Here is a 16,135-nt window from a genome sequence, read left to right as displayed (position 1 = left end):
GGGTTTTGGTCAATTTTGAGGGGTTTTGGTTAATTTGGGGCAATTTCGGTCGTTTTATGAGCTATTTTGGCCATTTTGGGGCTATTTCAGTCTTTTTGGGGGCTATTTCGGTCTTTTTTTGGGCTATTTCGGTCTTTTTTTGGGCTATCTCTGCCTTTTGGGGGGCTATTTCGGCCAGTTTTGGGGCTATTTTGGTTGGGTTTTGGGCTATTTTGGCCGTTTTTGAGCTATTTCAGCCATTTTTGAGCTATTTCGGCCATTTTTGGGGGCTATTACGGCCATTTTCTGAGCTATTTTCGGTCATTTTTGGGGCTATTTCAGCCTTTTTTGAGCTATTTCGGCCACTTTTTGGACTATTTCAGTCATTTTGGGGGCTATTTCAGCCATTTTTGGGGGCTATTACAGCCATTTTCTGAGCTATTTCAGTCATTTTTGGGGCTATTTCAGCCTTTTTTGAGCTATTTCAGCAGTTTTTGAGCTATTTCGGCCGCTTTTTGGGCTATTTCGGCCGCTTTTTGGGCTATTTTCGGCCGCTTTTTGGGCTATTTTGGCCATTTGGGGGGCTATTTCAGCCACTTTTGGGCTATTTTTGGCCATTTTTGGGCTATTTTGGCCATTTTGGGGGCTATTTTGGCCAGTTTTGGGGGCTATTTTTCTGCTCACGGGGCCGGTTTCGGGGCTACTCCGCCGCCGTCCCGGTTGGCTCCTCTCTTTTGGGGGTTCTGGGAGGTGAAATTGGGGGTGCGGTGGCAGGGAGGTGGGGGTTCGGAGGTAGGTTTTTTAAGTTGATTTTTAGAAAAAACAGGCACATTCAGTCAACGGGACCCTTGGGGGGGGCAGACGGGGATATTGGGGTGTCCCCGGAGAGCCCCAAAACAGCGGCGTCTCCCACCTCTCCCCGTCAGCGGCGTTTTGGGGGTGAAAGCGGCTTCCCCCCCCCCCCCCCAAAATAAATCCCCCCAAACCCCAAAACAAACCCTGTGCGACCGTGACGGGTTGGGGGGGACGGACACGGAGGCGAAGCGTTTCTCCCTCTGCGCCGTGTGGGAGCAAGGGAAAACCCCCAAATGGAGGGATTTTGCCCCGTTTCATGCCGGCCGGAGGAGGACGTTGGGGTGTAAGGCCTCGTCTGGGCGGGGGGGGGGGGGGGGGAATATCGGCCGGGCTGCGGGGAGCATCCTCCGAGGCGGGAGAGATGGCGGGGCGAAATGATAAAAACAGGGAGGAAAAAAAGGGAAATAAAAATAAAACCGGAAAGAAAGGGAAAAGAAAAAAAAAGAAAAAAAAAAAAAAAGCAGCTCTCACCCCCCCAAAAAAATCAAAAAAATTAACAAAAAGCCCCAAAAACGCGACCCCGGCTGGCGCAGGGGTCTGAACTTTCCCAAGAAAAGGAGGGGAAAAAAGCGCGGGTTTTGGCACGCCGCGTTGCCGGGGAGGCGGCGGAATGGATTTGGGCGCCTCATTTTGGGTGGAAAAGCCGGGAAACGGCGATGGGAAAGGCAGCCCCCGTCCCGTCCGTGTCCCCTCGGTGGGGACACCGCGGCGTCACCCCAAAAGCCACCCTGCGGGGCGGGGACACGGCGGGGTCAGCCCGTCCCCTCGCAGGGGGCCGCGGCCCATCTTGCCGCGGGGGAGGTGAGAAAGAAACCCTCGCGCGGCAAAAACGAGTAAAATAAACCCCGACACCCCCCCCCCCCCCCCCCCCCCCGAGAGATTAAAAAAAAAAAAAAAGAAAACCAAACACAAAACCAACCCAAATCAACCAAAAAACATGGAAAGGTTGGAAAAAAATGAAAAAAAGACCCCCCCCCTCCAAAAATAAAAGGGAAAATGCGTGGAAGGGGGGCACCGGGGAGCCCGTCCCGTCGGCGGAGCGGGATCAGGAGTTGTTCTGGTTCTGGTAGATGGAGGCTTTTTCCTTCAGCAGGTCCAGACACAAGTGGCAGCTCCAGCTCCCTGCGGAGAGAAGGACACGTGGGTGGCCCGGTTTCGCCCTCGTTAGGGCTTCGTTAAGGGTCACGGCTTGCTAATTACATGTAGAGAAGGAGCGAGGTGGTGGTGGTGGTGGGGGGGGGGGGTTTTACAGGGCTGTTTGTGGATTTGTGACCCGGCGAGCCTTCCTCCTCCTCGTTAACCTTCAAGCGAAGGCGGCCAGGAGAGGGGTTGATAATTAAAACCGCCGGGATAATTAACCACTTGTGAGGCGTCATCGAGATCTTGGGGTTGGGGGTTTTTTTTTTTCTGTTGTTGCTGTGAAAGCTGGGGGGTTTTGGTGGGGTTTTTTTTTTTTTGCTTCGACGCCATGAGTCGAAGGTGGGAGGAAGAGGAGGAGGAAGAGCGATGCCTCTCGGCTTTACCGGCCCATATGGAGCCATTTCAGGGCGCAAGGGATGTCGGTGATGGGTTTTGGGGTGGGAAAAGGCTTTTCCACTTCTCCAGCGGAGCAGAGGAGGAATGATTGGGGAACAGCCGCAACGACGGACCCCGTCGTTTCCGATCGTGCCACGACAGATCCCCGACTGCCCCCAAAACACACGGGCGGAAGCGGGTCCGCACGGCTGAGAAATATCCTGGGCTGAATTCCGCTTGTTTTGACCCGTTTCCGAAGCAGAGAGGGAGGACGGGGGTTTGGGGGGGGAAGCCGGAGGAGCGGCACTCACCTTCGGGCGGCTCCGACATGGGGGGGGTGAGACAGTACATGTGGTAGCCGCGGTCGCAGTCGTCGCAGAAGAGCAGCTGGTCCTAAGCCGAGGGGGGGGGGGGGGGGGGGGGAAAGGGGGAAAATTCGGATGATTCAACCCGGCCTGGGCTTAAGGACAACGTGGAGGGGACGAGGGTCCCTCTCTGTCGTCTTCCAAGCTCTGTCGGAGCGACCAGAAAGACATCGCCGTGTCCTCCGGACTACCAAAAGCACAACCTTTTCCCCCAAAGAAAGATTTTTGCCGTGTCCTACGGACTATTAAAGCACAAAGATTTCACCCCAAAAGACCGCTCTGTGCTACGAACCTTTAAAAGCACAACAATTTCCCGCAAAAAAGACTGCAGTGTCCTGTGGACTACTAAAGCACAAAGATTTCTTCCAAAACAGACTCTCCCGTGTCCTACGGACTATTAAAGCACAAAGATTTCCCCCAGAAAGACTGCTCTGCGCTACGGACCATTAAAAGCACAAAGATTTCCCCAAAAAAAGGCTCTCCCGTGTTCTACAGTCTATAAAAGCACAAAGATTTCCCCTAAAAAAGACTTTCCTGTGTCCTACGATCTATAAAAGCACAAAGATTTCCCCCCCCAAAATCTCTCCTGTGTCGTACAGACTATTATAGCACAAAGGTTTCCCCCAAAAAAGACTCCGCTCTGTCCTATGGACCATTAAAAGCAAAATAATTTCCCCCAAAACAGACTCTCCCGTGTCCTACGGACTATTAAAGCACAAAAATTTCCCCCAGAAAGACTGCTCTGCGCTACGGACCATTAAAAGCACAAAGATTTTCCCCCCAAAAAGCCTCTGCCGTGCCCTGCGGACTCTGAAAGCACAAAGATTTCCCGCAAAAAAGCCTCCGACGCCTCCTACGGATTATTAAAACCTCCCCAAAGCAAGAGGCTGCTCACAAACCCTCCGGGGGGGCTTTTCCCCATCCCTACGCCGCAGGGCCGGAGGGGACGACACCCCGGGGTGTCCCCGGAGGGTGCCCCGCTCCTCCCGGGAGAGGGGAGGTGGGGGGTGCTCCCGTCGTTCCGAGGGTGCTCCCGTCGTTCCGGGGGTACTCACGTCGTTCTCGGAGGTGCCGCAGATATTGCAGCACTTGCACTCGATGCATTGCCAGCGGTACGTCTTGACGGCCGCCATCATCACCGGGGTGAACTGCAGGCAGGAGGGGTGCCCTGGGAAGCAGGCAGGAACGCGAGTGAAGGCAGGGGAGGGGAGGAAGGCAGCCCTTGGAACCGGCGGGGTCGGGGAAGAGCCCCACGGCGGGGAGAAAACCACCTTCTCCCCAGCCTCCGACCCAAATCCTCGGCTTCTCCGGGCGGGCGAAGATGCCGGGGATGGTTTGGCGATGCCCGCGGCGGGGAGGACGTTTTTCCCCCCCGCCCCCCCTTACCTGATCGCCCGCAGTCCGAGCACGAGACCAACTCCTCCGGTTGCCCCGTCTTCTTGTTGATTTTGGAGTCTCCCAGGCAGAAATCGCAGTAGTTGTTGGGCAAAGCTAAGCCGTCGGGTCCTTTCTTGGCTGGAAAAGCAGAGCGGGAGAGACGGATTAGCCGCGGGGCGAAGGCTTTCTGCACGGGACTAGGAGAAAACACTGCCACGGCGCAAATCCCGACGCTCGGAGCTGCCTTTCCGGCAACTTCCGAGCCCCGGGGCGATGCCACGGTGCTCAGAAGCATCGGGGAAGGGACGCTGCTCGCTCCCAGCCCCGGCACGGGTGGTTTCCCGGCTTTGCTGCCTTTTTCACGACGGGGATTTTGGCGGAGGGGGCGTGTTTTGCTTACATTTCTGCTCCTCCGATCGCTGCGAGACGGGAGTGGGGGGCTGCGAATCGTCCTTGTCGTCGCCTTCTTCCTCGGCCAGGTGGGAGTGAGCGTAGTGGTAGCTCAATCCCGGCCGATTCTTGTATCGCTTCCCGCAGACTACGGATAGAAATGGGAAAAGTCTGAGTTCACCCCGGCGGGGAGCGAGACCCCGCACCCCAAATCATCCGGCATCCCCCGGTCCCGTCTCCGGGCTTTGAGCACAGACGGCTGCTCCCCTTCCGCCCCCAAATCACCTGGAATTTATTAAAACCACCCAGGAAGACCCTAACGAAGGGGTTTGGGGCTGGACCCTCCGGATCGGGTCTGGAACAGCCGGAGAGGCACCGCAGCTTCCTCTGCGCATCGCACCGCGGGAGGGCTAAAGGTGATTTGGTGGGCGATCGATACCCACCACGGCCGGGTAACGACGGTGGCTCGATAAACGCAGCTTTACAGCCCTCGGTAAAGGAGCGAAACCACACGGCGATCAATCCAAGCGGCAAAAGCCGGTCGGAAAGATACTTGTGGGGGGGGATTTCCCACCCAAAACCCACCTCCTACACCAGCCGGGTAAAAAAAAAAAAAATCGAGGTTGTCTTCAACGTGCGCGAAGGGGAGATTTTTTTTTTGGGGGGGGGACCCCGAGGAGGGAAACCGCAGCCGCCACGGGCACATCTCGGCTCCGCTCCCTCCTCTGGACCCACCTGGTTCCTTCAAACCTGACCCGAGCGCGGCGTGAAATCGCCCACCGCCCCCAACGCCATCGCTTTGCCCGCTTTCCGCCCCGTTTCTTGCAGGGTCGGGAGCTTACGCCCTCGGTCCGGCGGCAGGTGCTTCCTTGGGGAGACCTCCCGAGCACCCATGGACCGGGGAAGCGCCTTCCCTGCCAGGGAGCGGGCTCCCAGCTCGCCGTCACCGGTTTTCCGGCGGGTTTTTTCGGCAGGTTTTTAGCCGCGAGGCTCCGAGGTCATCCCGAAACCCCCCTTTCAGCCCCCGTCTAAGCGCGGGCAGGACGAGCACGAAGCCGGCGCTGGCCTTGCAGCCTCCTACTGCCGGCACGGTAGAGGAGGGAGGCTGGCCGGGCACGAGGATGGGAATCGGGGTGAAATCCCCCCCAGAAAGAGCCGGAGCGGGATTTACGGGGCCCGGTGGACGGATTTGGCGAGGGGTTTTCCCCACGTCTTTTCGGGGCAAGCCAGGCAAGTCGGGAAAAAAAATCGCTTTGGGATGAGATTTCCCGAGCCTGGAGCTTTTCCGTTAACATCCCGGATTTTTTCCGGATCCACTTCCAGGTTCGCTTGAAGCCTGGAGAAACCCCACCAGGGCTTGCATCCCCTCTCACGCCATCGACTCACTCCGAAAATAGCGGCGGGGGGGGGGGGAAAGCAGCCCAGCTCAGCCTGCTCGCCGAGGACGGGGTTTGAAGCCCCCTAAGAGAGCCCGACGCAAGCAGCCGGCGTCAGCTTTTCGGGGCGAAAGCCGCAGATTTCCTCCCCCTCCCCGAGCAAAGGGATCTGCGGGATGCTCGCCGCCCCGGGGAATACGTTTGGCATCGGCAGGTCCGGAGCGGCTCGGCAAAGCGGCGCAAACCCGGCGAAGGAGGGGGGGGGGGAAAGCAGCCCGAAAAGCAGCCGTGGCAGCAATTACAACCTTATTACATCAAATTCCGGCTTTCCAGAGCCAACCGAGGGCATGACGGGGTCGGCCCCGTGAGCAGCCACGCGGAGCTGGCGGGCGGCGTTTTCTTCCCCCGGGGTTTAAAACTGACCTTTCCCCCCCGCCCAAAAAAAAACCACACACACACCCCCCCCCCCAGGCAGGCCGGTATCGAAACACGAGTCGGGTTTCCTCCTCCCGAACGGCAAGAGGAGCCGCCGCGAAGACGATCTCGGCTCTCCGGCTTGGCCGCGGGGTGTTTATTCGCAGCCCGCTGCCAACGTCCCAACCTGCACCCGACCCATTCTGGGGCTTATTTTAAAGCAAAAAGGTGGGGTTTTGGGGTTTTTTTTTCCTGCAAGAGAAGCAGCAACGTACTTTGGCGTGTCTTAAAAGGAAGGGGGCACGTCCCGGGCGCGCGGGATTTGGGAGCGAGGGCAGGGGTTTGGTGGAAACACGGTGTTTTTTCCCATCCCCGCCACGGCGGCGGGGGGGGATTAATCTTTGTTTTCCCTCTCGGGAGGCGGCTCTTGCTGGCACGCACGACCGCTCTTTCCCTGCTGGAAAAGGGTCAGGCGAGCCCCGGAGAGGAGCTGCCGAATCCCGCTGCCGGCGGGGAGGCCGGCTTTGACGTCGCTCGGTGACCTTTGGCTTCTCCCTCCCCTTCTCCCGCGTCCCCCCCCGCCCCGGCCCCGGCCTTTTCCCCGCAGGCTCCAGCGAGGTTTGGTGAAAAAAAAAAAAAAACCAAAACCCTAACATTTCAGGAGAAGAAAGGCAGGAAGGAAATAAAAAAAGCAGACAGAGAGTGGACTACCTCGATCGGGAGGTTTCAAGGTATGCTTTTGTTTGTAACTATCTGAAACACAGAAAGAGAGTCGTGAGAAAACACACACACACCAGGTCACGCACACGCACCCGTGCCAAGCGACAGACGGACTCTTAAAACAAGAAAAAAGGGGGGGGAAAAACACAACTACTCGGGGTTCGGGGTGGGTTTTTTTTGGAAGAAGCTAGTGTCAGCTCTCGCAGGACAGGAGGAAGAAGAGAGAAAGGTAATTTCAAAGCCTCGCTTGCCCTTTTTTGCTCCGTTTGCCCTGTTAAATTGCTTCACCCCCACCACACCCCCCCGCCCCTTCCCCAGCTTGAGGAGGAGGAGGGAGGTGAGGAGGAAGCAGCGGCAACCCTGGGCTCGCAGAGGAGCGGGCCAGCAAGGTACGGCCTCGGAAATAAAATCCCCCGCCCCCTAGAGCTGAGGAAGTTTTTAGCCAGAGCCAGGACCAGCGCACGGCGTTGCGTTTTCACCGCTACAAACTCATTAAGTGGCTTTAACGAGGCACGATAGCGCGAGGGTCGGGGCGGAGGGGGGCGGGGAGGGAACGACTACGGCCGGCTTCAAAACCAGCCTGACGGACACAGATCCAACTCGAAAGCCGGCTGAGAAAATGGGGGGGGCTCTTTTCAACCTTTGCGGGGGGCTGTTTGCAAGACCGGGAGAGGTTTTATCCTCATTTCTACGTACCGGGTGGCTGCAGAGCCCTTCGCTCGGGGCGAGAGGACCGCGTTCCCGGTGGGAAAACTCCAGCCATCTTCGACCGTCGGAGGAGGGCTGAGAGTCCGAGGGGTTCAAAAACACCCTCCCCCGGATGCGTAAATCTACCTTTTTGAGGTTTAAAACCCAAATCCCAGCGGAAAAAACGATGGATCCCAAAAGCAACGCAGCCTGGCTCCGCTCCCGGGCCCTTAAGCGGCGAGGAGAGGTTTTTAGTACTCACTGTCACAAGCGTAGGGTTTATCCCGGTCTTCTAATATAGCCGCGTCCAGTTTCTTGCGAGCCCCTCCGACACCTTTGCCCTGGGAAAAAACAAGGGGAAAAAGCCAAGGTTTAGGCAAAATTGTGGCCCAAAAGGCTCCTGGGTGGTGGGGAGGACAACACCGGTGATCCGGCGTCGGAGAAAAGCGCGATCCAACACTGCCACGTAGTGGGTACAGCCCGAAATGGCTGTCGGATGCGAGCAGCGAGGACCGCTGCGTGGGGCGGAAGGCATCGACGGATGACCCAAATCCCTCGGGATCCTCAGCGGGTCCTTCCCGCTTTGGGAAGGGGCAGATCCACGCGAGGTCTCTCTGCCATCCTCTCGCCACGCAGTCTCTCTCGCGCGGTAGGTGGTTTGGGGTGACTAACGTTCGTTAGTGGCTAACGAACATGAGTTACTCAAGCCCCCGGGGTGTGTTTTCTGCTCGTCCTGCCCACCAGGTCAAGCACGCCCGAGTTTTCCCCACCGTGAGGTTCAACGCGGACACGGTCGACGCCCCTGGCAGGCGTCGGGGGCTGTTTCAGCACCGGCAACGTCTCGAATTTGCCGGGAATGGCCACCAAAACAACGCCGGGACCCAGCCAGACCCACCCGGCTGCCCTCACCTTGGCTTTCCCCTTCCCTCTCCGCTTGGGCGTATCTTCTTCGTAGTCTTCGTCATCCAAATCGTCCAGGAAGTCATCCGGCTCAAGAATCCGCTAGGGAAGAAGAAAGGGGTTATTGCAGACAAAACCTCGGCACGGATCGAGGGAAAAGGGGGAAAAAAATCGGGGAGCGAGATACGTCAGCGCGGCCGCGGGTCACCCGTCGGCAGCCGAATCCATTTCGAACCCGTAATACTGAAGGAGGAGAACGGATGTGAAGTTTTTGGGGAGGGAGAAGGGATCTGGTACATTTTATCCCCCCAAAAGTCACAGAAGGGCCCAACACGGCGTGAAGACGCTTGGAAAAAAAAAAGTCATCAAGGAAAAGGCAAAAAGAGACGAGGTTTGGAAAAAGCCCAGGCTTAGAAAAGCCCAGGAAGGGCAAAATACGGGTTTTTTTTGTTTTAGAAAAACTACACCGCAGTATCGCACGCCTTGCTCTGCTCTGTGCTTATTTGGGGGGGGGGGATCTATTAAACTGCAGCCGTTGGCGGGTAAGGAGGTGAAGCGGAAGCCTGCGGGATACGGCCTATCGTCAGAGCGGTCGGCTAACGAAGTGGTCTAAAGAAAACCAACTCGCCTCGCAAGAACCGCAACAGGAGAAAGGCTTCGGTGGTGCAAGACGTCCCCTCCAGGCTGAACCGGGGGCTAATCCGTACCGAGCCGGGCTGCGATCCGCTAAGCCAAGGCTTTTCCACCCCACGGATCAGGCCGGCGGGGGGGGGGGGTTCGGCAGCAAAAAGCAGCTACGACAGCGGTCGCAGCGGGTTTCAAGTCCGATTTGCAGCTCCGAGGGGGAAAAGGGGGAGCTCCTACAATCCCAACATCGATTAACAGCAAAGCATCGGCGAGTCTGATGAAGGATGGAGAGCGGGGAAGGTTTTATCCAGCTCCAGATCTTGGTAGAGCCTTAATATTTACAGAAGTTTCCGAGTTGTGCCAAATCAGGGTGAAAAGGGGCCGCTGGACCCAAATTATCCAGCTGAGGGAGGAAAGGGGGAAGACCCGAGTCCCTTTTTTCTGCAGAAGACAGATTTGCCGTCTCCTCTTCCCCCGGCTCACTTGTTTCTCCACCAAACCAGGGCTGTCTGCTCCGAGCTTCGCTAGCCGTCGCGTAAAGCCCTTTCACACCAGGCGGGGATTAACTGCAGGGACAGGGGAAACACCACCAGCGGGGAAAATCATAAAATAGGTGTTGAAAAACAGCCTTTCCCTGGCATTAAACACACCCCACGAGCCAGCTGCGACGGGAAGAGGCCAAACCATCACCAGAGCGGCCCAAACGCCCAGGCAGCAGCGAGACGGCTTCGACTTGCAACCAGCCAAAACCCTTTCCAGAACTAGTTCATGTGATTTATAACGACGCTGGATTAGTTTCTCGATGCAAAAAGAAACCAGACACTTGTAACCTTGCTAAACGCTCGGCCTCGGCTTGTTCTTCCTTCCCATGCCTTCGTTTCAAAGCTTAACTCTGCTTTCTCTTCCAGAGCCCGTTCGCAAAGGGCTCGCGGAGAAGACAGCACTTTGACGAGTTGGCTGAACATCCTTCTTACTCCTGTGCAACAGCTAAAAATCTCTTTTTGAAATAAATTTGCCATAAAGAAAGGGAAAAAAGCTTCGGATACGAGTAGGAATAAAAGGAGTCTGGCTTGACAAGATGTCTCGGAGCTCGTCTCTACTCAGGGAACCAAAAAGCAGCAAGGAGATGAGGCGATGAAAAACCTGCGCTTGCCGCAACAGGGCTCACGGAGGAAAAACGAAGCCGGGACAGGGAGGAGATGGCAGGGATGGGGACCGGCACCTCGAAATCCCGGCACATCAGCCCCCCACCACGGCCATTTCGCAAGGGTCCGTGGGTCAATGAGGGATGAAAGCTGTCCTGGGTGGAGAGACGCCCAGTGCAGAGCCTTAAACTGGATGCCTAGACACGATAAAACCCTGAATTTGGGGGCCAGAAACTCCCTTCCCCTGAATTTTGGGGCCAGAAACTCCCTTCCCCTGAATTTTGGGGCCAGAAACTCCATTCCTGGGAACTAGGGGAGTTTCTAACTAGATTGTGAGGAGGGGAATATCCACCTGTCTACACGACAACGCCGTAGGGAGCCAAACCCTGGCTTCCCGCTCTGCGGTAGCCCCACGAGGCTGGTAGCATCATCTCTGCCCCCCAAAATCCATCCCAAATCCTTCTGCTGCGGCTAAAAGACGCGGCAAAGGCAGGAGGGGAAGAGGAAGGGGGTGGAAAATCAGAGCGGTGTCGTGGAGATGTGCGTGGTTTACCCCGAAGTTCCCCTTCCCAAGACAGGGGAGGAGACCCTCTCTCCGCCGTACCTTCCGCGCACGGCTGTTGGTGACGGGGAACTCGCCCAGGCTGTCGTCGTCGATGCGGGGGTCCGGGAGGGCACGTTTCTCCAACGGGTCGGTCCTCAACAGGGCTTCCAGGCTGCTGCCGTCCTGAGAGATCAGCCCTTCCTTCTTCAGGGTCTGATCGGTGTCTGCAAGGAGCCGGTGGCGGGGGGAAAGGGAAGAGAAAAATCAGGGCGGAACGTCGGCACGTGCCGAGATCCCATCTTAACCCAGCCACGTTCGCGAGCTTCCCCGCCGCAGCAGGGTCAGGCGAAGGTGTTTACCAACCCTCGCTGATGTTTACCACCATCCGGTGCTATTTGGGCCCCCCCCCCCCCCAAAAAAGCCCCCCCACCCCTTACCGCGTGCAGAGAGTGGCGGTGGGAAGGATTTACCTGGTTTGATAGAAGGGAAGGAAAGCCTCGGGTCCTCCGGAGGATGAGCACGGCGTTTCTTCCGCCAGCGGCGCGCAGGGTAGGAGTAAAGCTGCCCAGCGGCTAAACCTTTAATAAAAGCCCCCAAAATTATCCGAGGCGACGACACGCACCGACCCCTCGTCCCCAACCCGGCTTTCCCCCCCCCGTCCCGCCCCGTGTACCTGGCCCTCGGTGACGTTTCTCCATCCAGATGTAGCAGTTGCTTTGGGCCACCCCGGTCTGGGAATCGAGGAAAGGGAGGCGGACGCTCCTCTCGGCGCACAGCCGGGCGTTGTAGTTGTGGCACTGCTCCATGGCATCCCTGTAGTACTGCTCCCCGAGGCTGCCGGGTTGGGGGGGGGGGGGAAGGGAAAAAAGAGGTTCAACGCTCGCCCCAACCACCCTGAGCCCCAATTCCAGCCCCGGCACGCATCCGCCGGGAAAGGGAAAGGCCACGTTCCTTCCCGGACCCCTGCTCGGAGGAAGCGCAGCCTGAAATATCACCTCTGCGAGGTGAAGACGCGACTCGACGCGATATTCGACGGGGAGGAGGGCGATGTCCCCTCGCCCAGCAAAAGCACAGAGACACGGGGACCACCGCGACAGGCGATTACAGCCTTCCTCACCGCCGGCAGACAAAATGTGGCATCGTTAAGAGATCCCCTCGGCGTTAAGAGGGGATTTTTCATGCCCCCAAAGCCTTCTGTGAGAAGCCCGCACCGGCATCTACGCATTACCAATGGATTCGAGCGGCCGCGGGCACCTCTCTGGTTTCCTGAAGCGCGTTAATCGTGCCCCGTCCTCTTTTCTAAGAGCACGACCTCTTCGTGCCACATCCCTACGCTCCTCCTTCAACCGGAGACCGTCAGGGCTGCAACAGCCGCGTCGCAGCCCCGTAGCTGTAACTACAGTGATTTGGACGGTGAGATCTTCCTCGCCGCCTGTGGCGGGGAGAGGGGAAGAGCCGAGAGTCTGCTCGGCTGCCGGAGATCGAGCTTTTCCCTCCCCGGCGCCAGGAGAGGAGATGCAACTCTTTGTTTATATCAATATATATTGATCTTAGCACTTTAATACGGGCTGGAACGACTGCACAGAGCCCAGGGAGCCCCGTAATCGCCCACGCTCCTGAGACGGCTAATTTAGACGAGTGAATAACGAGCCGAAAGGCTGCCTGCGAGGAAGCACGCGCGGTACGTGAAATATCTTGCCCGATGGAGGAAAAGGAGACGGGACAGAGATTGCTTCGTCATGGGGTTTTTATTCCAGCGCAGGTAGAAGTTGGATGCGCGGGGAGACGGCCAGAAGAAAACCAACAGGCAGAGAGGGGATAACTGAAAAGAAGATGATATTGGTAAATATTAAATGCAAATGAGGATTGCCGCGCTCGTTTCCTTACGGAGCCCGGTCAGCCGGAGCTGTGACGGAGAAATGGGGTTCGTCTCGCCGCACTTGGCGTGACAGCAGCGATTTCGGAAGCGGGGAACGGTGTCACAGCAGGAGTTAGGAGCGACGAGAAAGGTCCCAAACTGCTTTTTTCTCTCTGCTGGCTGCAGAGGGAGCCCAAATCCCAGGCTCAGGCGCAGGCGACTGTCACGCTCCTGGAGTTTGGGGACGTAAATCCCTCCCGGAGCTTTTAATTGCCTCCTAAATCCCCACGCCGCTCCTCGACAGCTCAATTTGCGCCCCGATAACCAACGATGCGGAGCCCTAAAACTTCCTTGTAACGTCCAAGTGAAGCCCTGCCAACAGGAGGATTGCACAGAGGAGGAAAACTCGGTGTTTATGGTAATACAGACCCAAAAAGAGTTTGGTTGTCCAACTTATTTCTCTCCCGCTGGCCTGATTTCGGCGTTTGGTGGGGGGAAAAAGAGGCAATCGGCCCCCAAAACAATAATCTGCGGTTGTTTTAACTGCAAATTAACGGAGGGCTCCTGGGCTGGGTGAGAAACGCACCAGGATTTGGCTTCGGCACCTAAAAAAGCTTCGTGAAATGGGTTTTAAAGTACGCGCTGAGGGGATGGAGAGGGACCACGGGACACGTTAAAAGCAGAGATCTCGTCTCCGGCTCCGATGTTCGACCCTATAACCTTCCCTTACGCCGCCTGGAGGTCTTCGTCCCCCCAGAACCGAGGGGTGTTTTGAGGCACGGACGCTCGCCGATCCCCACGGGCAACCGCAAAACAACCTCGAGAAAGCTCCGCTGAGGAGAAGCGCCGCTTAAAATCTGCGCCGAATGCACAAGTAAAGAGCTAACGAAGCCGTCAGGAAGGACTAACGTGTTTTAAACAGCTCTAACGAACCCGATTATTGCTCCCTGCGGACTCGGCGTGGCTTAGAGCCTTCTACGGCTGCTCAGCAAGTCCTAAGTACCCTCAACAGCAGCTTCCAGTAAAGCACATCGCGTCAGCGGATCGCTGCGGAAATAACCGGGTGGTTTTATGTGTTTTAGCACCGTTGGTAAGAGATCACGGCATGGAAACAGCCGAAAAAAAAAAATGACGTGACTACCTCCATCCCCAAAACCGCCGGGAAAAGGCACGGCAGGCTTCGTGCCGAGGTGGGTAACGTGCACCTGCGCAGGAAGGGGAGTGATTTAAAGCCCCAAAAAGTCGTCGTTGGGAGACTGTCCTGCCCTAACTGCTGCAGTCGTTGGGAGAAAAATAAAGCAGGGAGGGATTTGGTAGACCAAACTCTTTGCCGACGGTAGCCGGAGATATGAGAACGGCCCGGGGAACGGCTTTAAAAAGTAAAAAAACCAAATCCTGCCATGCTCCTCTCCATCGTCCTGGCCGGCAAGCTGCAACGGAAAAAATCCAGCCTCGAAACCCAACGGCAGCTTCTAAAATAAATAAAATACGTTCGCGTGACGAAGCCGGGTAAGGCGAGACGCTGTTTCACGTGCTCAACTTCACTGAAAGCTGCAGATCCACAGGAGAAGTCGTGTCATTGCGAAGCGTCGGCTCGTCGATTCGGGGCAAGAAGAGTCTGAAAAAGGTGGTTTGCGACTCACAGTTTGTGCTTCTCTCAGAAACGATCCAAGAAAGGGGTCCCCAAAATGCAGCAGGACGTCTGCCCGCGCCCTCGGCCGGCCACGAGTTTCTCCAGCAGCTTCGCTAACGCATCTGCGGGTGGAAAGGCTGCAAGACGGACGGACCCACAGCCGTCACCTCTCTTAACGAACCCCAGCTCATCAGAGGAGACCCCAACACCTCTTAACGAACCCTCATCTCATCGGAGAAGACCCGGGTCCCGCCCCGTTTTGCGCCAACACCCCGCCAAGAACGGAGGTTTTGGAGGAAACTGCGGCAGGGACGCAACGGTGCCGTGGCCGAGGCGCCGCCAGCTAAAGGGAGACGCCAAAAAACCCTGGAAATGCCAAAAAGCCACCGGGAGACGCCAAAAAAAGGTCAACAAACATCTCCGAGTCCACAGATCCCATCCAGGCAGGATGGGCCTCCCTTATAGGGCTATAGAGGGGACCTCCTGTACACTCCTTACTATAGCAGGGTGGATAGTGGGGGGGCTATATACCTCCCCAAGGGTATATATGGCCCCCCCCAGCTTGTAGGGGCTGTATAGGGGGTAGACCCCTACCCTCAGCCTTTATGGGGCTATATGGGGGAACCTCACCCCTGGGGCTCTATAGGGCCCCTCTCATAGGGCTGTATGGGGAGGGAAACCTCCATCCCAAGGGCTCTATAGCTTCCCCTCTCACAAGGACATATTGAGGAGACACCCCCCCACCCCGGGCTCTATAGGGTACAGCCGTATAGGACCATAAAGCAGGAACCTTTTCCCCCACCCACGAGGACATATGGCAGCCCATATGGAGCCATATGGGGGGGGTGCCTCGCTCCTAGGGCCACCCACACAGGGCCATACAGGGGAACATCCGCACTCAGGGCTCTATAGAGCCCCCCTCACCGGGCCATATGGGGGGGGGGCACCCCTGGGCTCTATAGGACCCCTCCCAGGACCATACAGGGGGGAAATTCCCACTCTATCAGGCCCCCTTCAAAGAACCTTACGGGGGTAAGCACATCCCCCGGGATCTATAAGACCCTCTCACAGGGATGTACAGGGTAACTCCCCCGCCTTTGGCCTCCACAGGGCACTCTCACAGGGCGATACAGGGGGGACCCCCATCCCTTGGCCTCTATAGGCCCCCCTCTCAGGGGACCCCACCCCCGGGGCTCTATAAGCCTCCTTAGAGCGCCATACTGGGGGGGGGGTCTCCCCTCACGGAACCGCACGGAGGAATTCTCCACACACACCCCCCCCCCAGCAAAGTTCCCCCCGAACAATGAGCGTTTCCCCCTCCTCCCCTTCCCCCCCCCCCCCCCCGCCCACTTGGTCCCGCCCGCGACACGGAGGCGGGGGAGGGAACCCCGCTTCCCGCGCCGGGCCGGGCCGGGCCGCACCATTTCCCCCCCCCCGCGGGGGGGGGAGAAGACACGACGCACTCACAGCTTCACCACATTCTGTACCACCGCCGCCATCTTCCCTCCGCCGCCGGGGCCCTGCGCCGCCCAGCGCGCATGCGCGGCGGGCGGAGAGGGGAGGGGGGGGAAGCGTATGCGCGGCGAGGGGGGGGGGGAGCGGCCGCTCTGCGCCTGCGCAGGAGCGCGGCTGCGCGCTCTGTGTGGGTATGCGCAGTCGCGCCTTCCCCCCCCCCCCCTCGCCTCGCGTCGGCGCACGCGCTAAGCGCGCGGCTGTTAGTGCCGCAGTGCGCATGCGTCATTCCCCCCTC

General features: G+C 57.8%; 1 protein-coding gene across 2 annotated transcripts; it reads right to left on the bottom strand.

Annotated features, from left to right (window-relative positions):
• Nucleotides 1-1,752: 1,752 nt before the first annotated feature.
• DPF2 (double PHD fingers 2) lies at nucleotides 1,753-15,905 on the bottom strand. Of its 2 annotated transcripts, XM_076360308.1 has the most exons (12): nucleotides 15,853-15,905; nucleotides 11,568-11,728; nucleotides 11,365-11,472; nucleotides 10,955-11,118; nucleotides 8,588-8,680; nucleotides 7,941-8,019; nucleotides 6,983-7,024; nucleotides 4,492-4,629; nucleotides 4,101-4,229; nucleotides 3,770-3,882; nucleotides 2,661-2,742; nucleotides 1,753-1,956 (listed from the first exon to the last, which is right to left on the bottom strand). In XM_076360308.1, exons 1-12 carry the CDS (start codon nucleotides 15,882-15,884, stop codon nucleotides 1,880-1,882), a joined length of 1,218 nt encoding a protein of 405 aa, XP_076216423.1. In that variant the 5' UTR covers nucleotides 15,885-15,905; the 3' UTR covers nucleotides 1,753-1,879. The 2 variants fall into 2 exon arrangements, with proteins under 2 accessions (XP_076216423.1, XP_076216422.1); XM_076360307.1 differs by lacking the exon at nucleotides 6,983-7,024 and having other exon boundaries at nucleotides 15,853-15,903.
• Nucleotides 15,906-16,135: the final 230 nt, after the last annotated feature.

Source organism: Aptenodytes patagonicus, chromosome 27, assembly GCF_965638725.1.
Source record: "Aptenodytes patagonicus chromosome 27, bAptPat1.pri.cur, whole genome shotgun sequence".
Taxonomy (NCBI): Eukaryota; Metazoa; Chordata; class Aves; order Sphenisciformes; family Spheniscidae; genus Aptenodytes; species Aptenodytes patagonicus.
Note: the sequence above shows the minus strand (reverse complement) of the source record. Positions and strands in the feature narration are given on the sequence as shown.

Coding starts and splice junctions, on each gene's coding strand:
- DPF2 (XM_076360308.1), bottom strand. CDS start 15,884: ATGGCGGCGGTGGTACAGAATGTGGTGAAGCT. Junction 11,729..15,852: donor GTACAGAATGTGGTGAAGCT/GTGAGTGCGTCG, acceptor CCAACCCGGCAG/CCTCGGGGAGCAGTACTACA. Junction 11,119..11,364: donor CTTCCCTTCTATCAAACCAG/GTAAATCCTTCC, acceptor GGCTCCTTGCAG/ACACCGATCAGACCCTGAAG.